Source organism: Taudactylus pleione, unplaced genomic scaffold (genome assembly GCF_031769625.1).
Source record: "Taudactylus pleione unplaced genomic scaffold, aTauple2 ptg000095l, whole genome shotgun sequence".
Taxonomy (NCBI): domain Eukaryota; kingdom Metazoa; phylum Chordata; class Amphibia; order Anura; family Myobatrachidae; genus Taudactylus; species Taudactylus pleione.
The window spans coordinates 32,956,926-32,983,774 of record NW_028284497.1 but is presented as its reverse complement, the minus strand read 5'-3'; the positions used below and the strand labels follow the sequence as shown (position 1 = coordinate 32,983,774).

At 42.2% G+C, this 26,849-nt stretch overlaps 1 protein-coding gene across 3 annotated transcripts in view; it reads left to right on the top strand.

Annotated features, from left to right (window-relative positions):
* The first annotated feature begins 1,211 nt into the window (after positions 1 to 1,211).
* NTRK2 (neurotrophic receptor tyrosine kinase 2) overlaps positions 1,212 to 26,849 on the top strand; it is a 334,844-nt gene continuing 309,206 nt past the window's right edge. For 2 of the 3 annotated variants that reach the window (XM_088470100.1, XM_088470098.1), the window contains exons 1-2: positions 1,212 to 1,335; positions 1,901 to 2,626. In XM_088470100.1, coding sequence (XP_088326226.1) covers positions 2,421 to 2,626 — 206 coding nt within the window. In that variant the 5' untranslated portion in view covers positions 1,212 to 1,335; positions 1,901 to 2,420. Of the gene's footprint in view, positions 1,336 to 1,607; positions 1,697 to 1,900; positions 2,627 to 26,849 lie in introns of those variants that run through there. The other variant, XM_088470099.1, reaches the window with a different exon arrangement.

The following is a 26,849-nucleotide window of genomic DNA, read 5'->3' as shown; positions in this document are numbered from 1 at the left end:
ACCGGAATGCACCACATTCTGATGTTGGTAAATCTGGCAGCACCGCATTCCCCATAGAAACCTATGGGGGATGCGGCTGCCTGCGAGAATGGAAGGATCGCATCAGGTATCAGATATCTGATGCAGTCCCTCCTTCATACATCTGGGGGAAACTTAATATTTGCAGTTAACCCCCCAAAACGGGTGTTTTCTGGAATTATATGCAATGACAAGTGGGTCCCGTCCCTTGGTCACATACAGATGTATAATTTGCTTTATGCTGCAGATCGTGTTTCCACCACATGGGGTCACCAGAGTCCTCCTGACATTTTTTAGCATCCTCGGCTGTCAATGCGGTAGATTTTTCTGCTTCTTTTAAATTACTGCGGAAAAAAAAACTAACTACAAATGAAAAGGAATATTCCCAGAAACACATTTTTAATTCTATGCATTTATGACTAGTTATGCTTTTGTAATGGACTATGATGATAAATAAGACCACTCTCATCTTTCTTGTAAACTACGTCCAGCAATGTAATCAAATATTTATTAGATATATATGCAAAATATTGGCACCCCTTAAGCCCTGACAGGTGACCATGTAAATCGCCTTCTCCATATGATGAGACTGTGTACATTACCAGCATAAATTAGTGGGTGTACAAAGGATTTTCAGGGAAAAGCAGAGTAAGCAATACAACGCCAATCATCTTATAATTTATAACATCAATATCATTTGTTAAAGTGAATTAGCACACAGATACGCCACTGATCTGGCTTTAATGTACAAGCAGCATGCAGCGTTATGTGTGTAATGAATATGAATAGAAGCAGGTAATTGTCATGGTAAACAGGTTTCTGCATTCCTGTCACGTCCTTCTGTAATGCCTCGTGTAGGTGTAGTTGGATTCCTTGCCACACATGTACATGTGCAAATCATGAACCCATTTATTCCAACATTGCTAACATTCAGGGGATGTGTACAGAGGAGAGAGACCTAGCATTGCAGGGTGGAGGGGTGCCTGTGTGTGTAGGGCAGCATGCATCATTGTGTCTTGGTGAAGGCAAACCCCCCCATGGTCTCCCCTCTTGTTGCTATGTCTTGGGCTGTAGGAGAATTAGCCTGAGTTTCTGCCCCTGCCCTGCGTCACTGCCCACGTCACTTCTTCTTCCCCAGCAGCTATTGGCATGGGGATGGGAGGGAGAAGCTGCACTTATTATTAGCACTGGAGAGACAGTGTGTAAAAGCCGATAGCGGAGACTGATCCCTTCGTCAGCCAGTGCAGAGCTATCTCTCCATCCATTTCTCGCTCTCTATCTATCGGGAGGGAGCTGAAATCACTGCAGCTCTCCTAGGTATGAGCTATCCAAACTGCTGCCAGATATGTGACTGATCCATGCCTATCTCACCTGAGCTGCTGCTTCTGACCCCATTCCCCATGGCTGCTGGTGGTGCCCATTGCTGCTGTGCTTTGTGTAATACAATATGATTGTGCTGCAGGCAGCAGCATCCCTGACAGTGGCTGATCTCTATGGAAGCTGCATCCTTCTCAGTTCCCTGTATATTAGTCCTTTGCTGCGCACATCTGCTGGCACATTCCAGTAACAGTATACGTATAGTGAGCTGGATGCACATCTAGTTGGCTGTGAGCTTGTATAGTCAGCACCATCTTTCTGGTATTGATGGTATGATGCCATTAAGCTGTTGGGAAATATGGTGAGTGTGAGAATCGTTCATCAGGGTGAATAATGCTGCATGTGGAATGATGAGTCAGGGTTATATTTGATCCTGATGAATATGTATATGAGATATGGCTGGAACACTGCTAGGACTGTAGCTTGTTTACCTCTAGGAATGTACTGGTGGAGCTGTGCATCAGATGTGTCCCTTTTTATCTGTGGCTTTTTTTTTTTCTTGCAGAGAGAGGAGAGCATCTGAGGAGCGCTAGCAGCAGCATCCCAGCCAGTGTGTACCAGTGCTGCGTCCCTGCCAGTGTGTACCAGTGCTGCGTCCCAGCCAGTGTGTACCAGTGCTGCGTCCCTGCCAGTGTGTACCAGTGCTGCGTCCCAGCCAGTGTGTACCAGTGCTGCGTCCCTGCCAGTGTGTACCAGTGCTGCGTCCCTGCCAGTGTGTACCAGTGCTGCGTCTGTATGGTCACATCCACATCAGCGGCATCTCCCCGGCCCGGGACACCCTGTGGCTCTGCATCCCTGTCGCTCTGTACCTGTAGCTAATCCATCACCACTCAATGATGCTCTACATTACTTAACACCAAGCATCTGCATTTCTCTGGCCGAGGATTATGACTCCAGATAGGCTCTGATATTGACTCCCAGCACCACTTAGACGCTGTGCATTGCTAGGAGACGCTGCATCAGGCATTGGGGTTTGAGGAGATTTGCCTGCCTGCCATAGGGGTCGCCCGGAGCTGAGAGCCATCATGGGCCTTTGGAGAAGGTTACAAGGACCCGATGTTGCGCAGGTGTGCTACGTCTGCTGGATCTTGGCTGGGTTATTCTGGACGGGGCTGGCCTGTCCCGACTCCTGCACTTGTAACTCCACCAGGATCTCCTGTGAAAAGATACCAGGGATTGTAGCTTTCCCGGTGCTGAAGAACATGGCCCTTGCTGGGAACATCACTGACATGTAGGTATTGCTCGGCCTTGGCTACTTTCTCAGGTGCCTCTCTCAGGTGCACCCAGGCGCAGGATTTCTTGCTTTAGTTAATACTGTGAATAGCAGTGCAAATTCATTTAATTGCATTTTTGCTGATTTCAAACCATGTTGATAAATTGTATTCTACTTATGTTGTATACTTTAATCTATTCTGCCTTTTAATGGATTTATCTTGCAGATACAATGCTATATACTCCGAGACAAAGATAGAGGGCTAGATGGTTCGCAAGTGCCAAGCATAAAAGCATTGCTGTGATTTCATTTGACTTGACTTCACACTAATATGTTTTTAAAGCCATTTAGATAATACTGTACATTTCAACTGCTCGATAATAGATTCCCTAGGCAGAGATCCGATGACAGTACTCTGCAATCCAAGGCACAGTGCACCTGATGCTGCCCCATCTTACTATAGGTGACACAAGGACTACTGCCTACAGTAACTAAACTAGGCCCACTTGTGCCAACAACTAGTATATTATATAATGTATATTGCATGTTCATATGTACATGGCCAGATTTGTGCACGCTCTTTTGCAAATGTAATATTATAATATAAATTAGACTGGGATTAACACACAGGACTAATAATAATCAGGGGCTGTATAGTCTCTATCTATCTATCTATCTATCTATCTATCTATCTATCTATCTATCTATCTATGTATCCACCTAAACATCAACCCTTTCTTTCTATTTCTGTCAATTTACATAGAACTTTGTGAAAATATTGGATTTTTTCACATAAATTCTCTAACAACATGCAATATAATGTATCACCTAAACCAGAGATATGCAGCATATAACATGCTGGGCCTTATAGTTCCCCTACAGCAGGAAGGTTGCAGGTTACCTGCTCCCCCTAGATATATAAGCTACCCCAGTTCCCATCAGAGCAGTGCCTGTAGCTCCCCCCTCACACTGTGCCCATCTTGCATACACTGTATACACTTGCTGGTTACATAGCACTGATTCATAAACCATTACATTGCAAATATTCTACCTTCAGTTATACCTTTATCTCATTACAACAAGCATATATACCACTTATATTGTAGATCTATTCCTGCTGCTTTACATTATATTCTCCTGATCTGTAATAATGCTAATAGTATTATTATCCTGAACGTCAGTGTCTCTGTGTAGCAGGAAACCAATAGGCTCCAGAATAAAAAGAAGTCAAATCTAGTGGGGAAATTCAAGACTGGGTGTCGTATATACATTTTTTTTTGTAGTAATGGTATATTATGTGCCACATCATGTCATTACATATATACATGTCTGCCCTCTATTGCAGCTGCTTGTATGTGTATGTGGATTGCTGGGTAGAAGGTAGCAGAGAATATGCTGTACACTTGTATCTAGGGAAGACAATAACTAAGCCCTTATAAGGTATTTTCTCCAACGCCCACTCTCAGTTTGTTCTAAGAAACTTGTTTACTTGTTGTCATAAGTTTTGCTCATTTAATATAGTGCGGTATCCAATAATGACTTTAGAAACTGGGGGACATATAACACCACTAAATTCACGCCACTCTTAGAGTCAAAATTGACAGGGGTTTGTGTATTATTTATTTATTACCAGTTAGTTATATAGCGCACACATATTCCACAGCACTTTACAGAGAATATTTGGCCATTCACGTAATTCCCTGCCCCAGTGGAGCTTACAATATATATTCCCTATCACATGCTCACACACTTAGTAGGGTTAATTTTTGCTGGGAGCCAATTGACCTACCAGTATATTTTTGGAGTATGGACTTTTAAACAACTTAGTAAATACCTAAATGTTGTAATATATATATATATATATATATATATATATATATAAAACATATATATATATATATATATATATTACTAATAGTAGTAACAAAAATATAATTATCATTATTATGTTCTTAATAGCAATAACAGCAAAAAGGAATAATAATACTGATAGTAGTAATACAAAATATTATTAATTATTTTTTAACTTCTGCTGCATTTTATATATATCGTCTACTTATTTTGCTGTACATACAAGAAGGTAGCGAAACAGTAATATACAGGAAAAGTTAAATAATACTCCCAAACTAACCTTAAATAACATGAATAGAAGGTGGGATACCTAAGTATTAAAAGCACAAACAAGACCAAGGTGTATTCTACTAATGAGTAATGATTTGTCACACAAAAGTAGCTAAGTTTTATTACATGACTAGTAGAAATGAATAAATGACAAAGTGATCCAGGAGAATAGCAAGGTTCATGTAACTCCAAAGGCCTTTAATGATACAGCTGTTCACTTTTATAAAATACAGCAATTATGTTCCAAATTTCTATGGTCAACACATTACTGGCTTATGATTTTGTGATTGCCAAATCTGAAGTGTTAGCTGTCTGGTTGTACTATTAGGTGTGGTCCTATACATAGACATTTGGTTATGGGTTTGATTTTGTATGTGCTATTTTCATCATTACAGATAATTAAGTAAGTCGCTAGCTATTATTGTATTTATATGATTTGAATTAACATTTAAATTTTTTATTTGGGACACTTAATTATCTCTTATTCAAAGGTGAAATAGGTATACTCTGAAAAAGGTCTAAATAATGCTACATTTAACATGATCTTTTTCTTTCTTTTTTTTTAACCAACTTTTTTTGGAGGAATTTGTTCAGCAACTCCATTTCCATTAAACATATTGCTATCTCTTTGTACATGTGTATGTATGCCTATAATTACATCAATTCAAGAAACTGAACATAAAACTGTCTATTTTATACAAAGGCTCACAGTGCACACAGTAGGTTTCCTTGCAGCAGTGTGTTTATTTTTCAAGTTTATGTAACAATGTAGAAAACCTAAGTAAATAATTGCTTTAAGATTATAAAATATTCACTACCATCCTCCGTGCCTTGTTACTTCTATGTTTACATAAATGTACTGATTGCAAATATATATATATCTATCTATCTATATATATATATATATATATATATATATATATATATATAGTGATAGTGTGAATTCTTAATTTTTAAATTCCATTTATTTTAATTCATCCAGCTTCTGCCTCATAGTAGTAGACTCTAATTTTATGTAAACATACATTAATTGGAAAAAATATATTTTCACAGAAATTCCACAGCATTCTTGTCTAGTTTTTTTCCCAAGCACATGTTAGGTTTCATCTTACAGTATACAGTATATGTGGTTATTTTTTATGTGTAGGAAGAAGTAGGATGAGCATCTACTAAGGGTGCATAAATACATAAATAATTGTATAAAGGGGAGATAACTTCAATATGACAATGAAATATCAAGTCTATTTAACAACAGATACCTGGTGTAACAAAGACACGATTATAATGTCACTCATGTAGATAGTAGGATGGTAGTACTGTAGTTTGTCATACAGCTGCTACTGCTAGATTGGGGATAATTTGTAGTTACAAGTAATATACACTATAAGCAGCTTGTGTTATTATTCACGTGTGCAGGTTTATATGTGAATACTGTATCTTCAGTAGTTATAATATTTAATATATGAAACTGTTATTTTAAAGTACATGAAACAGTTATGAGCTGACATTTACAATGGCATGTTGAGCATAATTATCCCTACTCCAATAAATTAAAATCAGCAATCATCCTTTATATACTTTATATGATTACACTAAAGATAATGTCTATTCCTTAATCTAGTTAATTGTAACCTGCTTTTTTCAAAAGCACTAAACTGATGTATTCTAATAGATCACTAATGAAGTGTTGGTAACTATGAATGGTTGTAAATGCATCTGGCCTACGGTTTCAGTTGAAATGTAATTGCACATGGTATGTTCTACGATATAAGCAGGCCATAGACTTATATTATGGGTTAACTAGAACACTATTTGAAAATGTGAAAATAATGAAAGAAAAGCTAAAGAGAAATATGTGCTGGTAGTGGGAACATCCGTCACTTTTACTAGATGTGTTCCTCATCTGTCTGATTGGTATTGCAAATCTTTAGCTAATCACTATTAATTTGAGTTCCTGAAAATTGCCTTACATCTTTATAATGTATGTTACAGCTTTAATAGGTGCTTTTAATATTATATATTATACAATAGCCATTGGCAAGTAAAATTAAGTGTACTGTATGCTAGACTTTTATGTCCTTGCATTGCATTTACATCATCACACTTCATATAAGGAAGTGGATGTCAATATAACTGACCAAGTACTGGCATTTTGTACTCTGTGCCAGACACTATAAAAAATATTCATTTGCAATTGAAATTCAATTGATTCATAATATATTCATGTGTTATTTTGAGTAACATAACATTTTTGTTATCAGATAGTAACTACTTGCTGATAAACAAAATCGATTGCAAATTATATATGTACTTGTAAACTCATTTATTAAAACTTTATGCTGTAATGACTGAAATGAGCAGAAATTAATTTCCAGTTTTCCTACTTTATTTCTAAAATGAAATATATATATCAGTGGTTCAACACTCAGATTCTTGTAACAACAGCTGCTTGGACATTACAAGAATCCAAGTATTGCATACTTGTATTGTAATCGGACTTTTTGTCAATTGTGAGGGCATCGGATCAAGTAACGGTATGGAAACTGTGAGTGTAGTGTCATCTTTTATCATATATATATATATATATATATATATATATATATATATATATCATACTAATTGTGTCATGTGGTTCTATAAGTAGGTGTCTTCCAAAGAGTGACTTTTTTACAATCTGGTGTCCAGATTGTCTACAATGAGGCTTTCTGTTTTACCAAATGTAGGTTGGTAGCAACAAGAAGGGAATGTATATACAAAATATGCCAATTTTATAGTTGCAATAAAAAATTTAATAATAATAATCTAATATGGGATCCAAAGATTTAGATTATAACTGTCAAATTTCTAACAGGTATTTTACCTTACATGCCTCATGCATCAGTGCTTTAGATAGCAATTACAGTAAGCATGGCTGCCTCCTCTGTGCAGATCCTCAAGGAGGCATCAGGAACTGACTTTATTATGCCCTCGTTTTGCAGAAACAACCCCATTCTCTCATACAACAAATATATTAAATACACATTACACATGGCCCTGTATTACAAGTAATATATAGGGCATCATATTTTCCCTATATGGTTATAAAGCACCTTCTCATTGATTTAAGATTTAGATTGTAATTTTTGAAAGATAAAGGGAATTTTGAATGCAGATTGTAGTGTGATATTACCGACTGAATTCGCATTGCGAATTCAGGCAATATCACAGTGATTTACTAAAAATCCCTTGCAGGGACAGAGCTTGCGATAAGGCTCTGTCCCTGCGAAGCCCCTCTACAGCAGCCTTATCACAGTATTTTCGCAAAAAATACAGTGACAAGTGCCCCGCCCCCTGCGATCGCAGTCACAATAGGACGCTCAGCGCTGCTGCTCACCACCCCCAGCGCCAGACACCGGGGGCACCCGCTGGCGGGTCTCTGCCACAGCGGGCTGCCCGCGCTCCCACTGGACCACCAGGGCACATTTAAATAATTTAATAATTATAAAATAAAATGCTGTAGTGATTGGTCGGTTGCCTGCTGCATGATGATGACATCATCAGCGGCAGTCAGAGAGGGGATAGGCTAGGAAGGGCAGAGGAGAAGCAGGTAATATTAAAAACTAAAAAAACCCTGCTTATGTCTGAAAGGGGTGTACCTTGGAATTTCCTGGGTAGACGCTGTAGTGTCTCTTCCAAATACCCGGGAATTTGCATAGGAGAAATTCCCGGGTCTGAGCAGGAAATTTCCCGGGTCGTATGTCTGAAAGGGGTATTAGTAACTTTAGGGGAAACTAAAATAATGTGAAATGGGTGTAAAAACACCCCCTTTTCACTATTTTAGTAAAAATAATGTTAATAAATAGAGCCCATAGTGGTGGACAAGTTTGTGCTTCTGTTTGTGCACATATTTACATTACATTGACCATAAATAATTTGATTTGGTGCTGGACCATCAACCTGAGGCACCCCTGCCAGTGTCCCGAGGCACCCCAGGGTGCCGCGGCGCACAGTTTGGGAACCACTGCTCTATACAGTTATTATGGTAAAATTATTTAAGTCAGTCCCTAGGAACAGATATAAATGGTAAATAGCATTATTTAGTCACCTTCAAATAGATGATGTCATTTTATCTAGAATCATATATTGAGCATATTAATGATACATATTAAGTCATAAACTGTATTGTCACAGGGCCAGCAGAAACTCTGGGGGAGCCCCAGGTGGCACCCTTCCTCTTGACAGGTGTTTAACCTATCAGGCATTATAGTCCCTGTCATCCTCTTTTATGAACTGGTGGGAGATGGTAGCCGCACGTCCTGTGTGTAAGTGAGGTGGTGGGCTGTGACATCATAGCCTAGCCTCACATTTTCAGGGTATCTCAGACATGCAGGAGGAGCAACAGCCAACAGCAACACAGTTAAGGATTACTGCCTCCCCATGTCTGCAGCCTGCAAATAATGTTGGGGCAGTGAGGGACAAAACAAATACTGAATATGTGACATTATATCACGTATTAAGTGTGTTTGGTACCTTCTCACCATCAATGGTAGCACCGACCCTGTTTGGGCATTTTCAGATGCTGACATCAGTATTCTCTGTACTTATATTGTATGGGATAACCTGAAACATTTGTTTTCTTTTTAACCTGAAACTTTATTCAGACAACTCCAAAAGCCAGAAAATAAATTATTGCTGCAAGTCAGTAAATATGCAGTTACTAGGAGCATAGGGCCGAATTCAATTCAGTGCGATGATGAATAGCCGCGGGAGGGAGCTCCCTCAGCTATTTAATTCAATGCCCTGTGTGTCTGGTCAAGAAGCAGGTAAGTCTGAGAATGCCGGTTATCACGACTTAACCTAGGTGTTAAGACGCGGTAACCGGCATTCTCTGACTAAAGTTCCGGGCGCGCGGCTGTTAGTGCTGCACTAAGCTGGCAAACAGCTGCGTGACCGGCACTTTTGTCGGATTTCTCCTCGCATCCCCAGGGGGGGGTGCAAGAAGAAATCCTTTAGCCGCCCAAACAGCGCGGTGTATTGAATAGCTGTGGGAGCTCCCTCCCGCAGCTATTCATCACCACACTGAATTGAATTCGGCCCATAGTTTGCAACATTTTATATGAAGAGAAGAATGTCATGCACAATACATTCTAGGCAGACCTTGCAGCTCTGCAATCCCATTGCAATCAGTGCATTACTTAATCTGATTATACTGTAACATAGTTTTTTTCTAAATACTCTTCGATAAATATTAATTTATTAATTAAGTCCAAAGAAGAAGAACAGATGCAAGTACATCTATAAGGCAAATTGCACTGTATTGCTGGCCAGTAATGCAACTAGGGATACTCTCAGGGACATTTTTTTATAACTTGGGAAAGTCCTCGGTAGTTAGGGACAACTGGGGATGTCAGTGTGGCCACATTACGGGAAAACCCTACTGTGGAAGACCCTAAATTCCAAGAATTAAAGATAATAGGAGACATCTGTTTTATTTGCAGACATGACCATTTCATGACCTTGAATGTAACAATCATCAAGTAGAATCAACAATATTGTCATCCAGTCATTCAAATCATTGTTCTATTAGTTTTGCTAATAAGTCATGTACTTTATAGGGGCCCATTTATTAACAATCGCATTTGCAATGCAATCTGGGCATGATATTAGCACTCATGACCGCCAGGATGTATCAAATTGCTCCCGCCAATACAGGGGCCTGAAAGGAGCCCGTACCTGCGATGAGCCAGGAGCAAAGTGACGACTTCAGCTGTCTCTTCAATCTTCCGCCGGGGATACAGTGCATGCCTGGTCTACTCACCACATGCCATTTCCAGGGGGAGATTCCTATGGAACCCTCTCCCAGTAATTTTTGCAACATGTAGCTCATAGACTACAGTGGCTTAAGCCATCTTTAACTTTGCATTCAGGAACTTAGTAAATCTGACAGCATTGCATCCCCCATAGAAACCTATGGGGGGTACAGCTGCTGGCGGAAAAGGAGGGACTGCAGCAGATATCGCAGATATCTGCTGAAGTTTCTCAATAATACATACTGGAGATACTAAATATTTGCAGGTATCACCCGAATAAATATATAGTGATAAATAGACCTCATAATCTTTGTAAGTCATTGGATATTTTCTTCCTTCATATATTTTTGAACACACTAGAATTAGGATACACGTTATTTTAACAGTCACATTGTCCACAGTGACTACCTGCTTTAGTATAGTCAGTACAGTCGTGTCGGGATAATGAAGCCAACATTCTCTTGTTGACATAGTGACTTTTGAAAATATTACTGCATACCATAGAAATGTTTGCGCAATAATTTCGGGTCTATATTTGTGTTTACCAGTGTTAGTGGCTTCATAAGCAATATTCAGTGTCACAAGAATTTGGTAGATTATAATGGTGGTGCTTATGGCCTTAGCCCTGTACCCAGTCTAGTAAGAGGGCCTATAGCCAAACGCACTGGTGAAGTTATTATAATTAAGCTTAGGGTCATATCCAAGTAACCAAAGTAAATTACCGCGGCTAATTAGCTTGCCCGGGGCTCGCTCGGGGCTATCCAATTAGCCCCGTAGTCGGCCTGACAACGGCACTTATCGTGGGGGAGGGGGGGCTTTGGGACCTGATGTGTCCTGAAAAATAATCCACGGTAAGTGCCTATTTTCGCCCCCAAAAAAGCGAGAAGACATAGGGCTGCGAGCTTATCGTGGCTCCTGTGTGTTAACGGGCGAACTATCCTATTAATTCGCCTGAATTAATAGGATAGGGAGAAAAAAAATATTGGCGAAAATCGGGGATTATCGGCGAAAAATCCCCGTTTTTCGCTGATCGTGGGGATCAATTAGCGCCCAAACAGAGTTCGGGGCTATTTGGATATGGCCCTTAGTGTGAATGTGTAACTGGCAAAGAACTTGTAAAAGAGATTGGGATTTCATGTCTTCAGTGCTGCCCAGGGATCATGATTTGCCATCTTTAAAAATGATTATTAGAATTGAATAATCAATAAAGATTTTCATGTGTATCACTGTCATGTAAAAGTGTTTGCTTCCACCTGAGCGGTACTGAACTACACAGCTGTTCATTTCATAGATTCTCATGTACACTCACCCGTTATGAAACTAAGCCATGGCTAAGGCAGGTGAGCCATTTATGTTAGGTTTTAGGATTAAAGGTCTCTAAAATACCACTTCAAGACTATTTCAATTCATTTTTTTTAACCTCACTTGGTCTATTATCAGATATGGCAGCACTTCTTCTCCCAGCTCCCATTAATTGCACATGCTTTGTGGCCAGGGGCTGCACTTTCATTGTCACACTACCCCCAGTAACTGCAAATGCTAATCCCTGCAGTAGGACAGCCTCAAGTGTGTACATGACTCCAATCAGCACATTATTATATTATGGAGAGGGGAAAAATTCTGAGAATTTGTATTTTTAGTTATTTTAAATATTGATAAATACATAAATAAATATAAGTAAGCTGTATATTGACACTATAAATAGTTAAAGGTGTTGATAAGACTTTATTAATCCTCATATGCTAGGTTCTGCAAGTTGTTAGCTATGGTTTTTGGGAAATAGGAGTACCCCATGCTGTTTTTTCCCCCTATTCTCCAATGCTAGCCCAGACTTAGAGGTTTGGGGCTGGTTACTGATTTGGCAGTAAACAGCCTCAGACACTTTTTGTTGTAAAATTAACCATTTCTTCTATTTTGAAGTTTCTAATTTGTTGTATTTTCTCTTAGGATTTTAGTCCTTAGTTCTTGATTAATAAAAACCTTCTATAGGGTCGTATAGTTCATTAAACTGCCATCATGTCTGTAACTGCTGTGCCACTATGTTTCATAGATGTGTTATGTTCTTTTACACTACCATGTGTTTGTGCCACTGCTCTGTCGCTTAGTTTAAGCTGGGTACACACGGGAGTGATGGGCATTCGTTCCAACAATCACTGTTCCGTCTTTCATTAACTTACTATAGGTCACTAGCGATGTCATTAGGTTTGATTTGCAGCACATCAAACCTAGCGACCATCACTAGCGACTGCGGGATTGCGCAGTCGCCAGTACACACTGTGCGATGTAGGCGATTTGTTGTTATGAATCAGCAAATTGGCCTGAAATCGCTCCAGTGTGTACCCAGCTTTAGGCAGTCAGCTCCATGCAGCCTTTGGCCAATAATGCTGAAAACAATATTGTGAGCTGTGCTGATATGTGTGTGCAATATGATGGTGGTAGCAACACCAGCGGATTTACAGGTACACCAAACAGTTCAGGTGCTTAACCAGGTGTCAGGTTTATTGTAGTGTAGTCAGATCCGGCAAGAAATCTCAGGGCCCGGTACACTAATGTCTCTGGGGGCCCCACCTTCTCACCACCACCCCGATCCCGCACATTCCACCCCTGCATATTTGATATGTGAAGCATGATATTGTTAACTCCCCCAGCCCCATTACCTTCCTCTGCCCCTTCATCTTCCTCCATCCCCAACCCTCATTACCTTCCTCTGCCCCTTCTTCTTCCTCCATCCCCAGCCCTCATTACCTTCCTCTGCCCCCAGCCAGTGTCACCTTCTGCTCCCAGCTAGTGTTACCTTCTTCCCCAGCCCCCGTCACCTTCCTCTGTCCCCAGCCCTTATCACCTTCTGTCCCCAGCCCCATCAGCTTCCTCTGCCCCAGCCCCCATCAGCTTCCTCTGCCCCAGCCCTTATCAGCTTCCTCTGCCACAGCCCCCATCAGCTTCCTCTAACCCAGCCCCCATCAGCTTCCTCTAACCTAGCCCCATCAGCTTCCTCTGCCCCAGCCCCTATCAGCTTCTTCCGTCCTCAGCACGCAGCCACTATTCATCTAAGATCTCCTATCCCCAGTAGCAACCATCCCCTCCACAGTGCAGCACAGCTTACCTGATGCTGGGCACATGGAAGATGTGGGGCGACGTGACCTATGATGTCACGCCGCTGCTTTGCGCACTTAAAGGTCAGGCCCGGGCCGCAGCTGAGCCACCTGGAATAGCCCAGCGCTGCCCGTGCCAGGCTAAAAGGGAAACGGGGATGATAACTGGGCGGTGACTATGGGTCCAGGGAGCCACAGCTCAGCAGGAACAAGGCGGCCTTGTGTTGTGCCTGTCCGGTCCTCCTGGCCCCTCAGGACCGCGTACTCATAGTTACACACTTTTTAACGTGGATGGAGAAGATCTCGAGCAGGACATACAGAGCACCAGAGCTAGTACACACAGTTTATACAGGCCAATATGCAGGATAATATAGCAGGGTCTCTGGAGCTGAGTGGAACACATCCTTATCCCACAGTGGCACGCATACACAGTGACAAGATGGCGCTGCACATGAGCAGAAGACCAAACATCGGCCATCTTGGTTAGGTAGAATGCTTCAACTAAGGTGCATTCATGGAGGCAGCGCAGTAGCACATTCCATATTTCAATACCCCACTCGCTGCAAGCTTCTCCATGTTACACAAACATTTCAAATACATTTGTCGCAGCAACCTGTACAAAATTTGAGGATTAGTTAAGTAGGAACATATCAACATTTCAAACAATTCCAGTAAACATTTCTCTAGAAACATGACCAATGACTGATGTAATCCCCCTGATAAGCACGTCAGCAGGATTCTTCTCACTAACTGTGTGAACCATAGCAACCGATCCCTTTTCCACCAGCTCACTAATAACGTAATTCTTGATCAGCACCGTGAATAGTGGTGCGGCCGCCCAGTGACGGCCACACCCCTTTGCAAATGATATTATGACGTCACACATAGGTGATTGAACCCTGCCGGCACCCGGAACTCCAGCAGCAGTGCACAGAGAGTCTTCAAGAATCTCTGGGCAGCAAACAGGGCAGCAACAGACGCTATGGGTGGCACTGCTGCATTGATTCTGATTGCAGGGTGCCATTCCAGGCACCCTGCAAGCCAGAAGCAAGGTCCATAGGGTGGCGATGTTGCCACCCACAGAGCCTCTGTGCGGCAGACCCAGTCACCCATAGCTAGTTATGGCCCTGTGCCTGATCTCAATGTGCTTGGATCTTCTATGAAGCTTGGTATTGTACAGCACCAAGCATCATAGAAGATCCAAGCACATTGAGATCAATCCCACCTCTATTGTCACATGCAATGTTGATGCTGTCTTCCTTGATTATGATACTCAGTTCACTCAAAGTCTCTTTGAGATGAAGAACTTCCTTGGCTATATTGGATTTCCACCCACACCAGTCATTTCTTGACTTTGCCTCTTGGATATTTTGAGGTTCACAGAATGAAATATTTGCAAACTCCTCATAATATCTCATTGGTAGTTTTACACTGTTTGACCTTGCAGAGGTTCTTTTCTGTTGTTGGATGTCCACGCTGGTAGCTTCTGGATCAGGTATATTCTCTAGCTGCTGGGATATCCAGTAACACATACTTGTTCTGCAAATCCAATTCCCCCAAATTGTCTCTTTGAATATGACATCCCTTGAGTTCACAAGCTTTTTGGTCTTTGGATTCCATAGTCTGTAACCTTTACTCTCTTAGCAATATCCAGGCATGATGTATTTCATACTTTGGATCCAGCTTATGTCTTCTCTCTTTGCTTATGTGTACATAAGCAGAGCACCCAAAGACATCTATTAGAGTTGTCTCACTCAAGGAAATGGTGGGAGCACAATTTTATAGATAGACTGATGTGGACACTGCTTCCACCCAAAACCAATTGCTTAGGCCAGCATATTTCAGCATACATCGGGCTCTCTCCAATAAAGTATGATTTGCATGCTCACCTACACCATTCTGCTCTGGTGTGTATGCAATAGTCAAATGATTTCATTACCATGGCTCTTCAGGAAGATTTTCACATATTTGTTTAGATATTATTCTTCATTTTCATGCCTCAAGACTTTTAGTTTGTGACTGGTTTGTGTCTCTACTAATTTCTTATAGTCTGCAATCTTGTTCATCACTTCACTCTTTTCTTTGATAGAGTAGATGTATGTTATTCTTGTCAGATCAATGAAGAATGTGATGAAGTATCTGTCTACTTATTGACTTAACCTCCTTTGGACCACACACATCTGTATGCACCAGTTCCAGGGTGGCATCAGCTCTGCTTACTGAATTTGGAAATGGACAATGGCTTTGCTTGCCTGAAATACAGCATTTTCACATGGCCTTTTCTGTATCAGTCACTGATATTCCTGTAACCATCCCATCCAGCAGTTTCTGGACACTGTCATATTAAAGGTGACCCAACCTTCTGTGCCAGAGTTCCATTGACTGTAGGTCAGATGTCAACATCGCATAACACTGTTGTGTGTCAAGGACATATAATTGATGGCACTGGGTACCTGTAGATATCACAGTCCTTCTTTTGCCCACTTAAAACCAATGCACTTTCCTTTTGCGAACTGGACTCTGCAGCCTCTTTGTTCCGGAGTGGCCATAAGGTTAGTCACCATATCTGGTACATAAAGCACATCTTGAATTTCTGTGACTTTGATTCTAGTGCCTATTTTCAAGTGGGTTGTGACTGTTCCAATTTGTAGCTGTAAGCATTTCATTTCCATTTATTTTGATTGTTATAGGATCATACATGTTCAATGTAAGATTGTTATAGGATCATACATGTTCAATATAATGAACCAATCTTTATAACAACTGACATGTACCTGAGTCAATATACCAGCAATCCTTTCTATGACTGTCTGTGACATTCAAAGCTAAGTCATCTTTTCAGCTGCAATTCTTGCTTTGTGTAGCATTCACATTTTCATTTACATTCAGTTGCTTTATATCCTATTTTGTGACATACATAAGACTTGCATTTGAGTTTTCTGGGCTTCTCATTTTCAGTGAGTAATGCGCTATTCTCAGCATTTAACTCAACTGGTACACTTCATGGAACTGTAGAAGGTTTGTCCGGACAATTTCTGTAGTTAGCCTGGCTGCGTTAGCTTCTAACGCTACTACCAGGAAATCAAATTTAGGCGTTAAGTTCTGTAGCATTGCTATTGCAATCTCATCATCAACTCCTCTAGATGTTAACTTCTTGGGTATGGACATCACTTTGTCAACGTAGTCACTCATACTTGTGCATTCACTCAGCTTGGTATTATATAATACATGCATCATATCAATTCTTTTCATCAGGCCCCCACCCTCATATGCTGTCTGCAGGGCTATCCAAATTTCTTTAGCTGACATTTTCCCATATATAATAGAATAAACTTGCTGTTCAACACTTAAGTCTATTGTCTCCATGGCTCATTCTATATCCTCTGAGCTTGGATTGACATCAACCAGTGATGGATGTTGGTAGTAGAGCAAGTATACACAGGATACACATTATATACAGGTCAATATGCAGGATATTGTAGCATTGTCTCTGTAGCTAAGTGGAACACAACTGTGTCCCACGGTGACGCTTATCCAAATTACATGATTTTAGCTGTTTTCCAAAATTTGTTAAGAAATCCAAAACCAAAACACTTGAGGGTGGTTTTGCCAAACCCAAAAAAAGAGGGTCTTGAATACTTCCCCACTAGAGGCTATTTTGGCAGAGTTGGGAATTACAAGTGGATCAAGACAGTATCTTGACATCCTGTAAGGATACACTACAACTTTGCCAAAACAGTAATTTGACTTTTGATTAGATCTGTGAACTTACCGCATAGTGACTGGAACACTGATGTATACTATTGTAGTGGTCACTCACTCTTATGATGAATGGGCAGACTTCATACACAATCATGTTTTTCTATGGAAGCTTATCTTGTTGTCAGTCTGTTCTTCATAGGCATTACAGATCCCTAATGCAAGTGTATGTAAATATTTGGTTAACAAGCCGTAAACTTGAAAGGCCTTGATCTGATAAATTTTGGATGACATTACATGCAATATCAAGTTGCAGAGAGACAACAGGCAAAACTCTTATTTTGGGGCACACTTATAGTAATCAATTAGTGAAGTAAACTTTAAATTTTAAATACCTCATAAAAAGAACAAGTGAGGTGTGTGTTCAGAGAAAAGTTACTCAATGTTAAAAATAGTATTAAACAATGGCATATCTATAATGAGTGCATGGTGTGTGGTGCCCACACTGCACACTCTGGACCCATATATAGTATATATACCCATATATACATCTCCGCAGTCTCCAGAGGCAGCAGGCATTTTCCTGGTGACTTGCACATGTGCAGTAGACACAGGGACGGATTAAGGATTGTGGGGGCCCCAGGGCAACTTTGCGGGGGGCCCCTTCAAGCCACACAGAGTCGAGCCCAGCTCAGCTGTGCCCCCAGTAGCAGTCTGCCCCAGCAGTGCCCCCAGTAGCAGTCCCCCCTCAACATTGGTCCCCCCAGGAGTACCCCTAGTAGTAATCCCCCTCTATGCTGTGTCCCCCAGTAGTAGTCCCACCAGTGTGCAGTGCCCCCAGTAGTAGTCCCCCCAGCAGTGCCCATAGTAGTCCCCCCAGCAGTGCCCCTAGTAGTCCCCCCAGCAGTGCCCCTTGTAGTACTCCTAGTAGTAGTAGTACCCCCTGCAGTGCCCCTAGTAGTAGTACCCCCCAGCAGTGCCCCTTGTAGTACCCCCTGCAGTGCCCCTAGTAGTAGCACCCCACAGCAATGCCCTTTGTAGTACCCACTGCAGTGCTCCTAGTGGTAGTAGTACCCCCCCAGCAGTGCCCCTTGTAGTACCCCCTGCAGTGCAACTTGTAGTACCCCCTGCAGTGCCCCTAGTAGTAGTAGTACCCCCCCAGACACACACAAGAAAAACAACAACTTCCACTTACCTTAATCCCCGCTCTGTCGTCTGTTCTTCCGTCCGGCGTCCTTCCGGGTCGGCCCGCTCTGTATGATGGGAGATCTCCCATCAGCCACTGCGAGAGCCGGAAGACGGAGTCTCCGGCAGTGGGAGTAGCAGCCGATGAGAGTCTGACTGACTCTCATCGGCTGCTAAAACAAACACACAGCTGCCGGCGCGGGCGGCTGTGTGTTTGTGCTGTGTAGTGCGGACGGTACTTATGTGCCATCCACACTACCGCCCTGCCCCAAGCTGATGCAGCAGCACTAACTGTGCTACTACATGCAGCTGCAGAGCGCCCTCCTCCTGGGAACAGGTGCCACCGGCACCTGTTCTCGGCATGGTCACATCGACCCTGTGTGGGGGCCCTCTGTGTGTGGGGGCCCAGGGACGTCCGCCCCTGTCGCCCCCCCCCTTAAACAAGCCCTGAGTAGACATGTCCCCGGGGATATAAGGCGTGGGTGCTATTTTCATGGAGACCCGTGCATTAGCAGTAGATTCTGGCAGCAAGCTAGAATCTAGTGCACTACCAGAGAGGAGGGGGGCCCACACTGAGTCTGCACATAGGCCCTCTCCTCTCTTAAAACACCCCTGGTATTAAATAATCATAGTCATACCGCACAGTTTGTAAGTCATAATCTAACCCTTCCTGCAAGTGCACAAGTGCAATAACATGTATTACATAATTACGAAAGCCATATGTATCAGCTGAACATAGCAGAATAATACTTAAATACAATTTGAGCATAAAAGGTGTAATTGAGGTAGAAAAAGAGGGTACAGACATAACCAGACATGATACATAAGTAGTAGTCCCACCAGTGTGCAGTGCCCCCAGTAGTAGTCCCCCCAGCAGTTCCCCTTAGTAGTACCCCCAGCAGTGCCCCTAGTAGTCCCCCCAGCAGTGCCCCTTGTAGTACTTCTAGTACTAGGAGTACCCCCTGCAGTGCCCCTAGTAGTAGTACCCCCCAGCAGTGCCCCTTGTAGTACCCCCTGCAGTGCCCCTAGTAGTAGCACCCCACAGCAATGCCCTTTGTAGTACCCACTGCAGTGCTCCTAGTGGTAGTAGTACCCCCCCAGCAGTGCCCCTTGTAGTACCCCCTGCAGTGCAACTTGTAGTACCCCCTGCAGTGCCCCTAGTAGTAGTAGTACCCCCCCAGACACACACAAGAAAAACAACAACTTCCACTTACCTTAATCCCCGCTCTGTTGTCTGTTCTTCCGTCCGGCGTCCTCCCGGGTCGGCCCGCTCTGCATGATGGGAGATCTCCCATCAGCCACTGCGAGAGCCGGAAGACGGAGTCTCTGGTAGTGGGAGTAGCAGCTGATGAGAGTCTGACTGACTCTCATCGGCTGCTAAAACAAACACACAGCTGCCGGCGCCGGCGGCTGTGTGTTTGCGCTGTGTAATGCGGACGGCACTTATGTGCCGTCCACACTACCGCCCTGCCCCAAGCTGATGCAGCAGCACTGACTGTGCTACTACATGCAGCTGCAGAGCGCCCTCCTTCCGGGAACAGGTGCCACCGGCACCTGTTCTCGGCAGGGTCACATAGACCCTGTGTGGGGGCCCTCTGTGTGTGGGGGCCCAGGGACGCCCGCCCCTGTCGCCCCCCCTTAATCCGGCCCTGAGTAGACATGTCCTCAGGGATATAAGGCCTGGGTGCTATTTTCATGGAGACCTGTGCATTAGCAGTAGATTCTGGCAGCAAGCTAGAATCTAGTGCACTACCAGAGAGGAGGGGGCCCCACACTAAGTCTGCACATAGGCCCTCTCCTCTCTTAAAACACCCCTGGTATTAAATAATCATAGTCATACCGCACAGTTTGTAAGTCATAATCTAACCCTTCCTGCAAGTGCACAAGTGCAATAACATGTATTACATAATTACGAAAGCCATATGTATCAGCTGAACATAGCAGAATAATACTTAAATACAATTTGAGCATAAAAGGTGTAATTGAGGTAGAAAAAGAGGGTACAGACATAACCAGACATGATACATAAGTAGTAGTCCCACCAGTGTGCAGGGCCCCCATTAGTAGGCCCCCCAGCAGTTCCCCTTGGTAGTCCCCCCAGCAGTGCCCCTAGTAGCCCCCCCAGCAGTGCTCATTGTAGTACTTCTAGTAGTAGTAGTACCCCCTGCAGTGCCCCTAGTAGTAGTAGTACCACCCCCAGCAGTGCCCCTTGTAGTACCCCCTGCAGTGCCCCTAGTAGTAGTAGTACCCCCCAGCAGTGCCCCTTGCAGTACCCCCTGCAGTGCCCCTAGTAGTAGTAGTACCCCCCCAGCAGTGCCCCTTGTAGTACCCCCTGCAGTGCAACTTGTAGTACCCCCTGCAGTGCCCCTAGTAGTAGTAGTACCCCCCCAGACACACACAAGAAAAACAACAACTTCCACTTACCTTAATCCCCGCTCTGTCGTCTGTTCTTCCGTCCGGCGTCCTGCCGGGTCAGCCCGCTCTGCATGATGGGAGATCTCCCATCAGCCACTGCGAGAGCCAGAAGACGGAGTCTCCGTTAGTGGGAGTAGCAGCCGATGAGAGTCTGACTGACTCTCATCGGCTGCTAAAACAAACACACAGCTGCCGGCGCCGGCGGTTGTGTGTTTGCGCTGTGTAGTGCGGACGACCGCCCCTGTCGCACCCCCCTTAATCCGGCCCTGAGTAGACATGTCCTCAGGGGTATAAGGCGTGGGTGCTATTTTCATGGAGACCGGAGACCCGTGCATTAGCAGTAGATTCTGGCAGCAAGCTAGAATCTAGTGCACTACCAGAGAGGAGGGGGGCCCACACTAAGTCTGCACATAGGCCCTCTCCTCTCTTAAAACACCCCTGGTATTAAATAATCATAGTCATACCGCACAGTTTGTAAGTCATAATCTAACCCTTCCTGCAAGTGCACAGGTGCAATAACATGTATTACATAATTACGAAAGCCATATGTATCAGCTGAACATAGCAGAATAATACTTAAATACAATTTGAGCATAAAAGGTGTAATTGAGGTAGAAAAAGAGGGTACAGACATAACCAGACATGATACATAAGTAGTAGTCCCACCAGTGTGCAGTGCCCCCAGTAGTAGTCCCCCCAGCAGTTCCCCTTAGTAGTACCCCCAGCAGTGCCCCTAGTAGTCCCCCCAGCAGTGCCCCTTGTAGTAGTACCCCCCAGCAGTGCCCCTTGTAGTACCCCCTGCAGTGCCCCTAGTAGTAGCACCCCACAGGAGTGCCCTTTGTAGTACCCCCTGCAGTGCCCCTTGTAGTAGTATGAGTACCACCCCTAGCAGTGCCCCTTGTAGTACCCCCTGCAGTGCCCCTAGATACAATTTGATCATAAAAGGTGTAATTGAGGTAGAAAAAGAGGGTACAGCCATAACCAGACATGATACATAAGGTTGTGAGGGCCCTGCTTGTCATCTAAAGGGAGGGTTCAAACAGAGCCAATAGGAGAAATAGAACACAAGTGGACATGGCAAGTGAGCAAAGTAGGGAATGATCAGGTCTAGGTGAGGGTTGGTTAGGCTACAGTGAAAATGTGTGCTTTGAGGGAGTACTTACATGTTTGTTTGTTGGGTGGACTCTAGTTGTGCGAGGCAGAGAGTGGGGAGCAGCGCACAAGAAGAGAATGAGGTAGGAGTAAGAAGAGATACTGAGATGGAAGGAGAGGTGTAGGTCAGTATCAGAGTGAGTAAGTCAACCTGGGTATAGCTAATGATGATGTCAGACATGTATGAAGAACAGCATTTGGGAAGACTTGTAGACAAGGGCAAGAAACTTAGGGGTCGATTCAATTACCCGCAAAGGACAATGGTTGTACTTGCAGAAGTGTTTCCGCACCATTACCGGCACCTCAGCACACACTCCCCCTCCCTTTCCCCATGGGCTGGACTTGCACAGTTTTGCAAAAATGTGCAAATCTGGAGGTACCTAAGTGCTGCATATAGCCGCACTTACTCGTGGCCGTGAGTAATTAATGGCTAATTGAGTTGACTCCTTAAAGTAAGTTCTAAGAGGGAATGGAGAGCTAGTAAAGGAATTTATACAGAGAATCAGTGGATGAGAGCTACAGTAGATGAAGATACAATGAGCCTCACCAGACCAATATTTCCATTGCATTTAGGATGGATTCAAGAGAGGAATACACACAAGTAAGAGATTGCAATAGTCCAAGTGGAAGACAATGAGTGAATAGATCCAGGTTTTGGCTTCTTCCTGAGTAAGGAAAGAGTGAATTTTGCCTATGGTGTGAAGAAGGAAACAGCAGGACTGTGACAGGAATTACATGTATGGGGTCAATGATAACACTGAGACAATGAGCTTGGGAAATAGGATCGCTAGATGTCAGCTGTGAATGTGATGGATAGATGGAAAGTGACATTGAAAGGGAGAAAGAAAATGAGCTCAGATTTCTACGTATTAAGTTTCAGATAGTCTTGGGATGGCAGAGAGGAATTCGGATACTCAGGATTTCAGGGAAGGATGGGTAGATTACAGTGTCATCTTCATAGAGGTGGCAATGGAGGCCAAAGTAGAGGATAAGATGACCAAGAGAGGTTGTGTAAAAAGAAATGAGCAGAGGGTCTTCAGGGAGCTGTATAGAAGAAGAGGAGTGGAGCAGCAGTCAGATAGGTATAAGGCAAGCCAGGGGAGATCAGTGCTGCATAGGAAAACAGGGTGATCAACACTAACATTCATCTCAACTTACTGTATCTTTCTACTTTGAAATGTGTAGGGCAAGGAAAATGTTTTGTAGCCAATAGGAGTACAACATGGAAATATTGGTCTGTTGGACGCTTGATGGAGTAATTTGCCAAACAAGAATGAGTTTGTTTACCACATGTTATAGTATTTAATTTATACTATGCCTGTGTTCCAATACCTTGCCTGTTTCTCTGACTGATTCTTGCCTCTGCTCCAGACTTCTGCCAGTGCTATATATTGTTTTTCAATTTTGACTGTGATCCTCATCCCGGCCTGTTCATTGTGTTAAATTTCTGCTAGTGACTATGACCTTAGATACGTTGACCACTCTCTAGCCTTCAGATTCTGTATCATGCCTAAATTATATTACTCCCTAATACACATACACAGGGCCACAACATGTGGGATCCTGAGATCGAAGCCCATACCACTTTGTGGCAGTTCTTAGTGAAGCCAGGGGGTCCTTTACATTCCATGCCTTAATAATGGAAATAAAGTCAGCATATTTATCTAGTCACAGGTCTTGGACTTATTTGAGCCATTGTTGGCATATAATGTGAAACATAGGTAATTGTAAATGACTAATTGTAAATTTCATACAGTCGAACTGAGATGTCATCTGTTTTTCAGAATATAGACAGGCACATAATAGCTGAGTTGTTGTCCCTAGTACTCACCTTTGGTATCCTGCCTGGTTTTGATATCCCTATTCAAAACACATATTTCCTATGTGTATCATTCTTACTGAAGCTGTACAGGGCTTACTGTAACTTGATTAGGGCAAGCTATGAAGACTATCTCGTCCCACATGTACACCCTTACGCATAAAAAAGAAAAAGTGCTGAGTTTTGTCTGTACCCAGGTGGCATCACTATGAAACACAATTTAAATGTACTACAATTGAAGTGTTTTTTTATTTAGTCTGGTAATTAAGTTTATACCATACTACATTAATATTTATCTAATACCTTTAACTTTAATGAAAATTCTTTAATATTTGTGTAATTTAAATTAGTTACTTTTTTTTAAAGCTGTTTATAGGCAGCATCACAATGGTAAAACCAATGTTGACATACAAGGCTGGGGTGGGAATAGTGTCGATAATGGAAGAGAATGAGGAGCAATCCTTCCAGATAGGTCTGCTGTGAACAAATGTCAAGAGGGGTTGAAACCTTGATATGCTCATAAAAGTTGAAGTGTTTTAAAATTGTTCAGGAAGGTTATTGAATTGCATCAATGCTAACCAGGTTTTGAGGAAATCCTCAGTATATTGGTCATTAACTCCATATCATATGTGAGCCAGATATATTTAGTAACAGTAGATAGCATTGAAAGGTTTGCGCTCTTCCATGAGGAGAAAATTAAGTAGATAGCTACACTAAGGCCATGTCTAATGGGTTTGTGAAGATCATGCATGATGAAAAGAGTATGTCTTTGGAGTATGGGAGGAAACGAGCACCCAGATAAAAACTACACAAACACGGGCAGAGCACACAAATAGCACACAGAACTGTGTGTTGAAAATGCCTGCCACAATGTCACTATACTGCCCCAATATCCCACCAGATATGGATGATGGAACCTGATTTGATTAAATCCACACCAACAAAACACAGAAACATTAGGGAGCATTTTGTGTAATGTTTCTGGGCTATGGTATCAGTGGTACAGGAAATTGTAGACATTTTCTGTATTTGAAATATTGGTGGAAAATTTTGCTGCACCAGTTCATACGTCATACAAGTCATCTAGATCATACATAAAGGTCTCATCAGATGGATCATTAGAATCCACATGGGAAAGAAGCAAAGATTTGTACAGTGATGAAATTAGGTCCCTGGAGGAGTGGTTGCACATACAGTGACCTTCAAATGGGGAGAGCGTAATGACAGAAATGTGGATAGTGATAGAAAGTGCCTATTGGTGGATTTCTGAAGTAAGAGGTTATGAGTTGCCTGAAGGTCTGAGAAGATGGGATATCACTCATTTTAAGTCAAATTATTTAAGGATCTAATGTTAGAGCTATGCCAGAAAGAGAACCACTTTGTGAAAGTAAAATTCAGAGTTTTGCCAGTCAGTCAGTAGGGGTAACAAGGTCATAGTTTTGGAAAATAGTATGTTGTAAACAGATTAATTACAGGCCAGTCGAAGCCAAATGAGGGAGAACAGAGAGTACAAGAGGAGCTGTATCAATGTCAAATGTATCAAATGCTATTACTTTGAATACTTTTATATTATAATGTGTGTGAAGCTTACACATTTATAATAATATGTTCTACTGAAATTAACAAATAGTAGTTATTAAGGAATCCATTTATCAATAATCGTATTTGCAATGCGAGATGGGGGAACGATATTAGTGTCCAAAATTGCATGAGATGATACCAGATTTTTTAATGTTTTAAATAGCACACGCAAGGACAGGGTCTCTGCAATGTGCTTACATGTGCTCAGAGTGATGAGCAAAATTTTGTGAAGTGGAGCTTCAGTAGCACAACACCATCTTTGCATTCCGGAGCTTGGTAAATCCGACAGCATCGGGGCTGGGGCTGCTGTCAGAAATGGAGGGACCACAGCAGTTATTGGAGATATCGGCTGCGATCCCTACTTCATACATTGGAGTAATGCTAAATATTTGTGGGTATCCCATGAAAACGGTGGTTTATGGGGAATATGCCACAAATATTTAATGATAAATATGCCCCTAAGTCTACAGGAAATGAACAATGCAATACATCGTCGGTTACCTTTTTCATGCTATATTAAATTAATTTTAAAGTATCAGTATAAACCTGCATACTACGTAAGTCTGACATGTCAATTATATGCAAATATAGTTAAATACATTTCAGTTTTGCCATAAAAACCGCAAAATATAAGATGTACAGCTTCTCAAAGAGATATTGTAGATTATAACTACATTACCATGTCTTACACATAAAAGTAACATAATGGGATTTTATGCTTTGCAGTGAGGAACATTTTGCATTCTGCTCATAAACTCAGCGAGGGTTATTGGCTATGCCTGTGCCCTCCTGTTTCCATCTGTTGTGATTCTACAATACATCTTTTATATGTATGTCAGTTTTCCAAGTGCAGTGTATTGCTTTTATTCTCAGCTTGTTTGTCGGTTGGTTAGTTGTAGGATTTGCACAATTGTTTTGCTTACAACACCTCAATTGATTATAAATAAAGAAAATCAACAAGTATTGCATAGAAACATGAGGGTGTAATAAACTAAAGCATTGATGATAATAATGTGCCAAATGTTATAAAGGTCATAGCTTATTAATATTGACGATTCACAGCCATGGGAGTAATTCAAAAAATATTTGGAAAGTTTGTTTCACTTAGTCTAAATGTCACAACACTTAAAATTGTTTAAAGGCTGTAATATCTGGAATATAAGATCAATTAAAAACAGTTTTAAAAAATCGTATTGTGATGTATTGGCTAGCTAAATAATCATAGAAGGAATATTTTGGAGACAGCAATGATTATATTAGTTTTTTTTAAATAAACATATAAATAAATTATGTGGTATAATAAAAAAAAAAACAATGGAACTATCGTGAATCTCAGTATCACATTCACCACTGTAATATAATTATCTTACATTACCTGTGACTTTCTC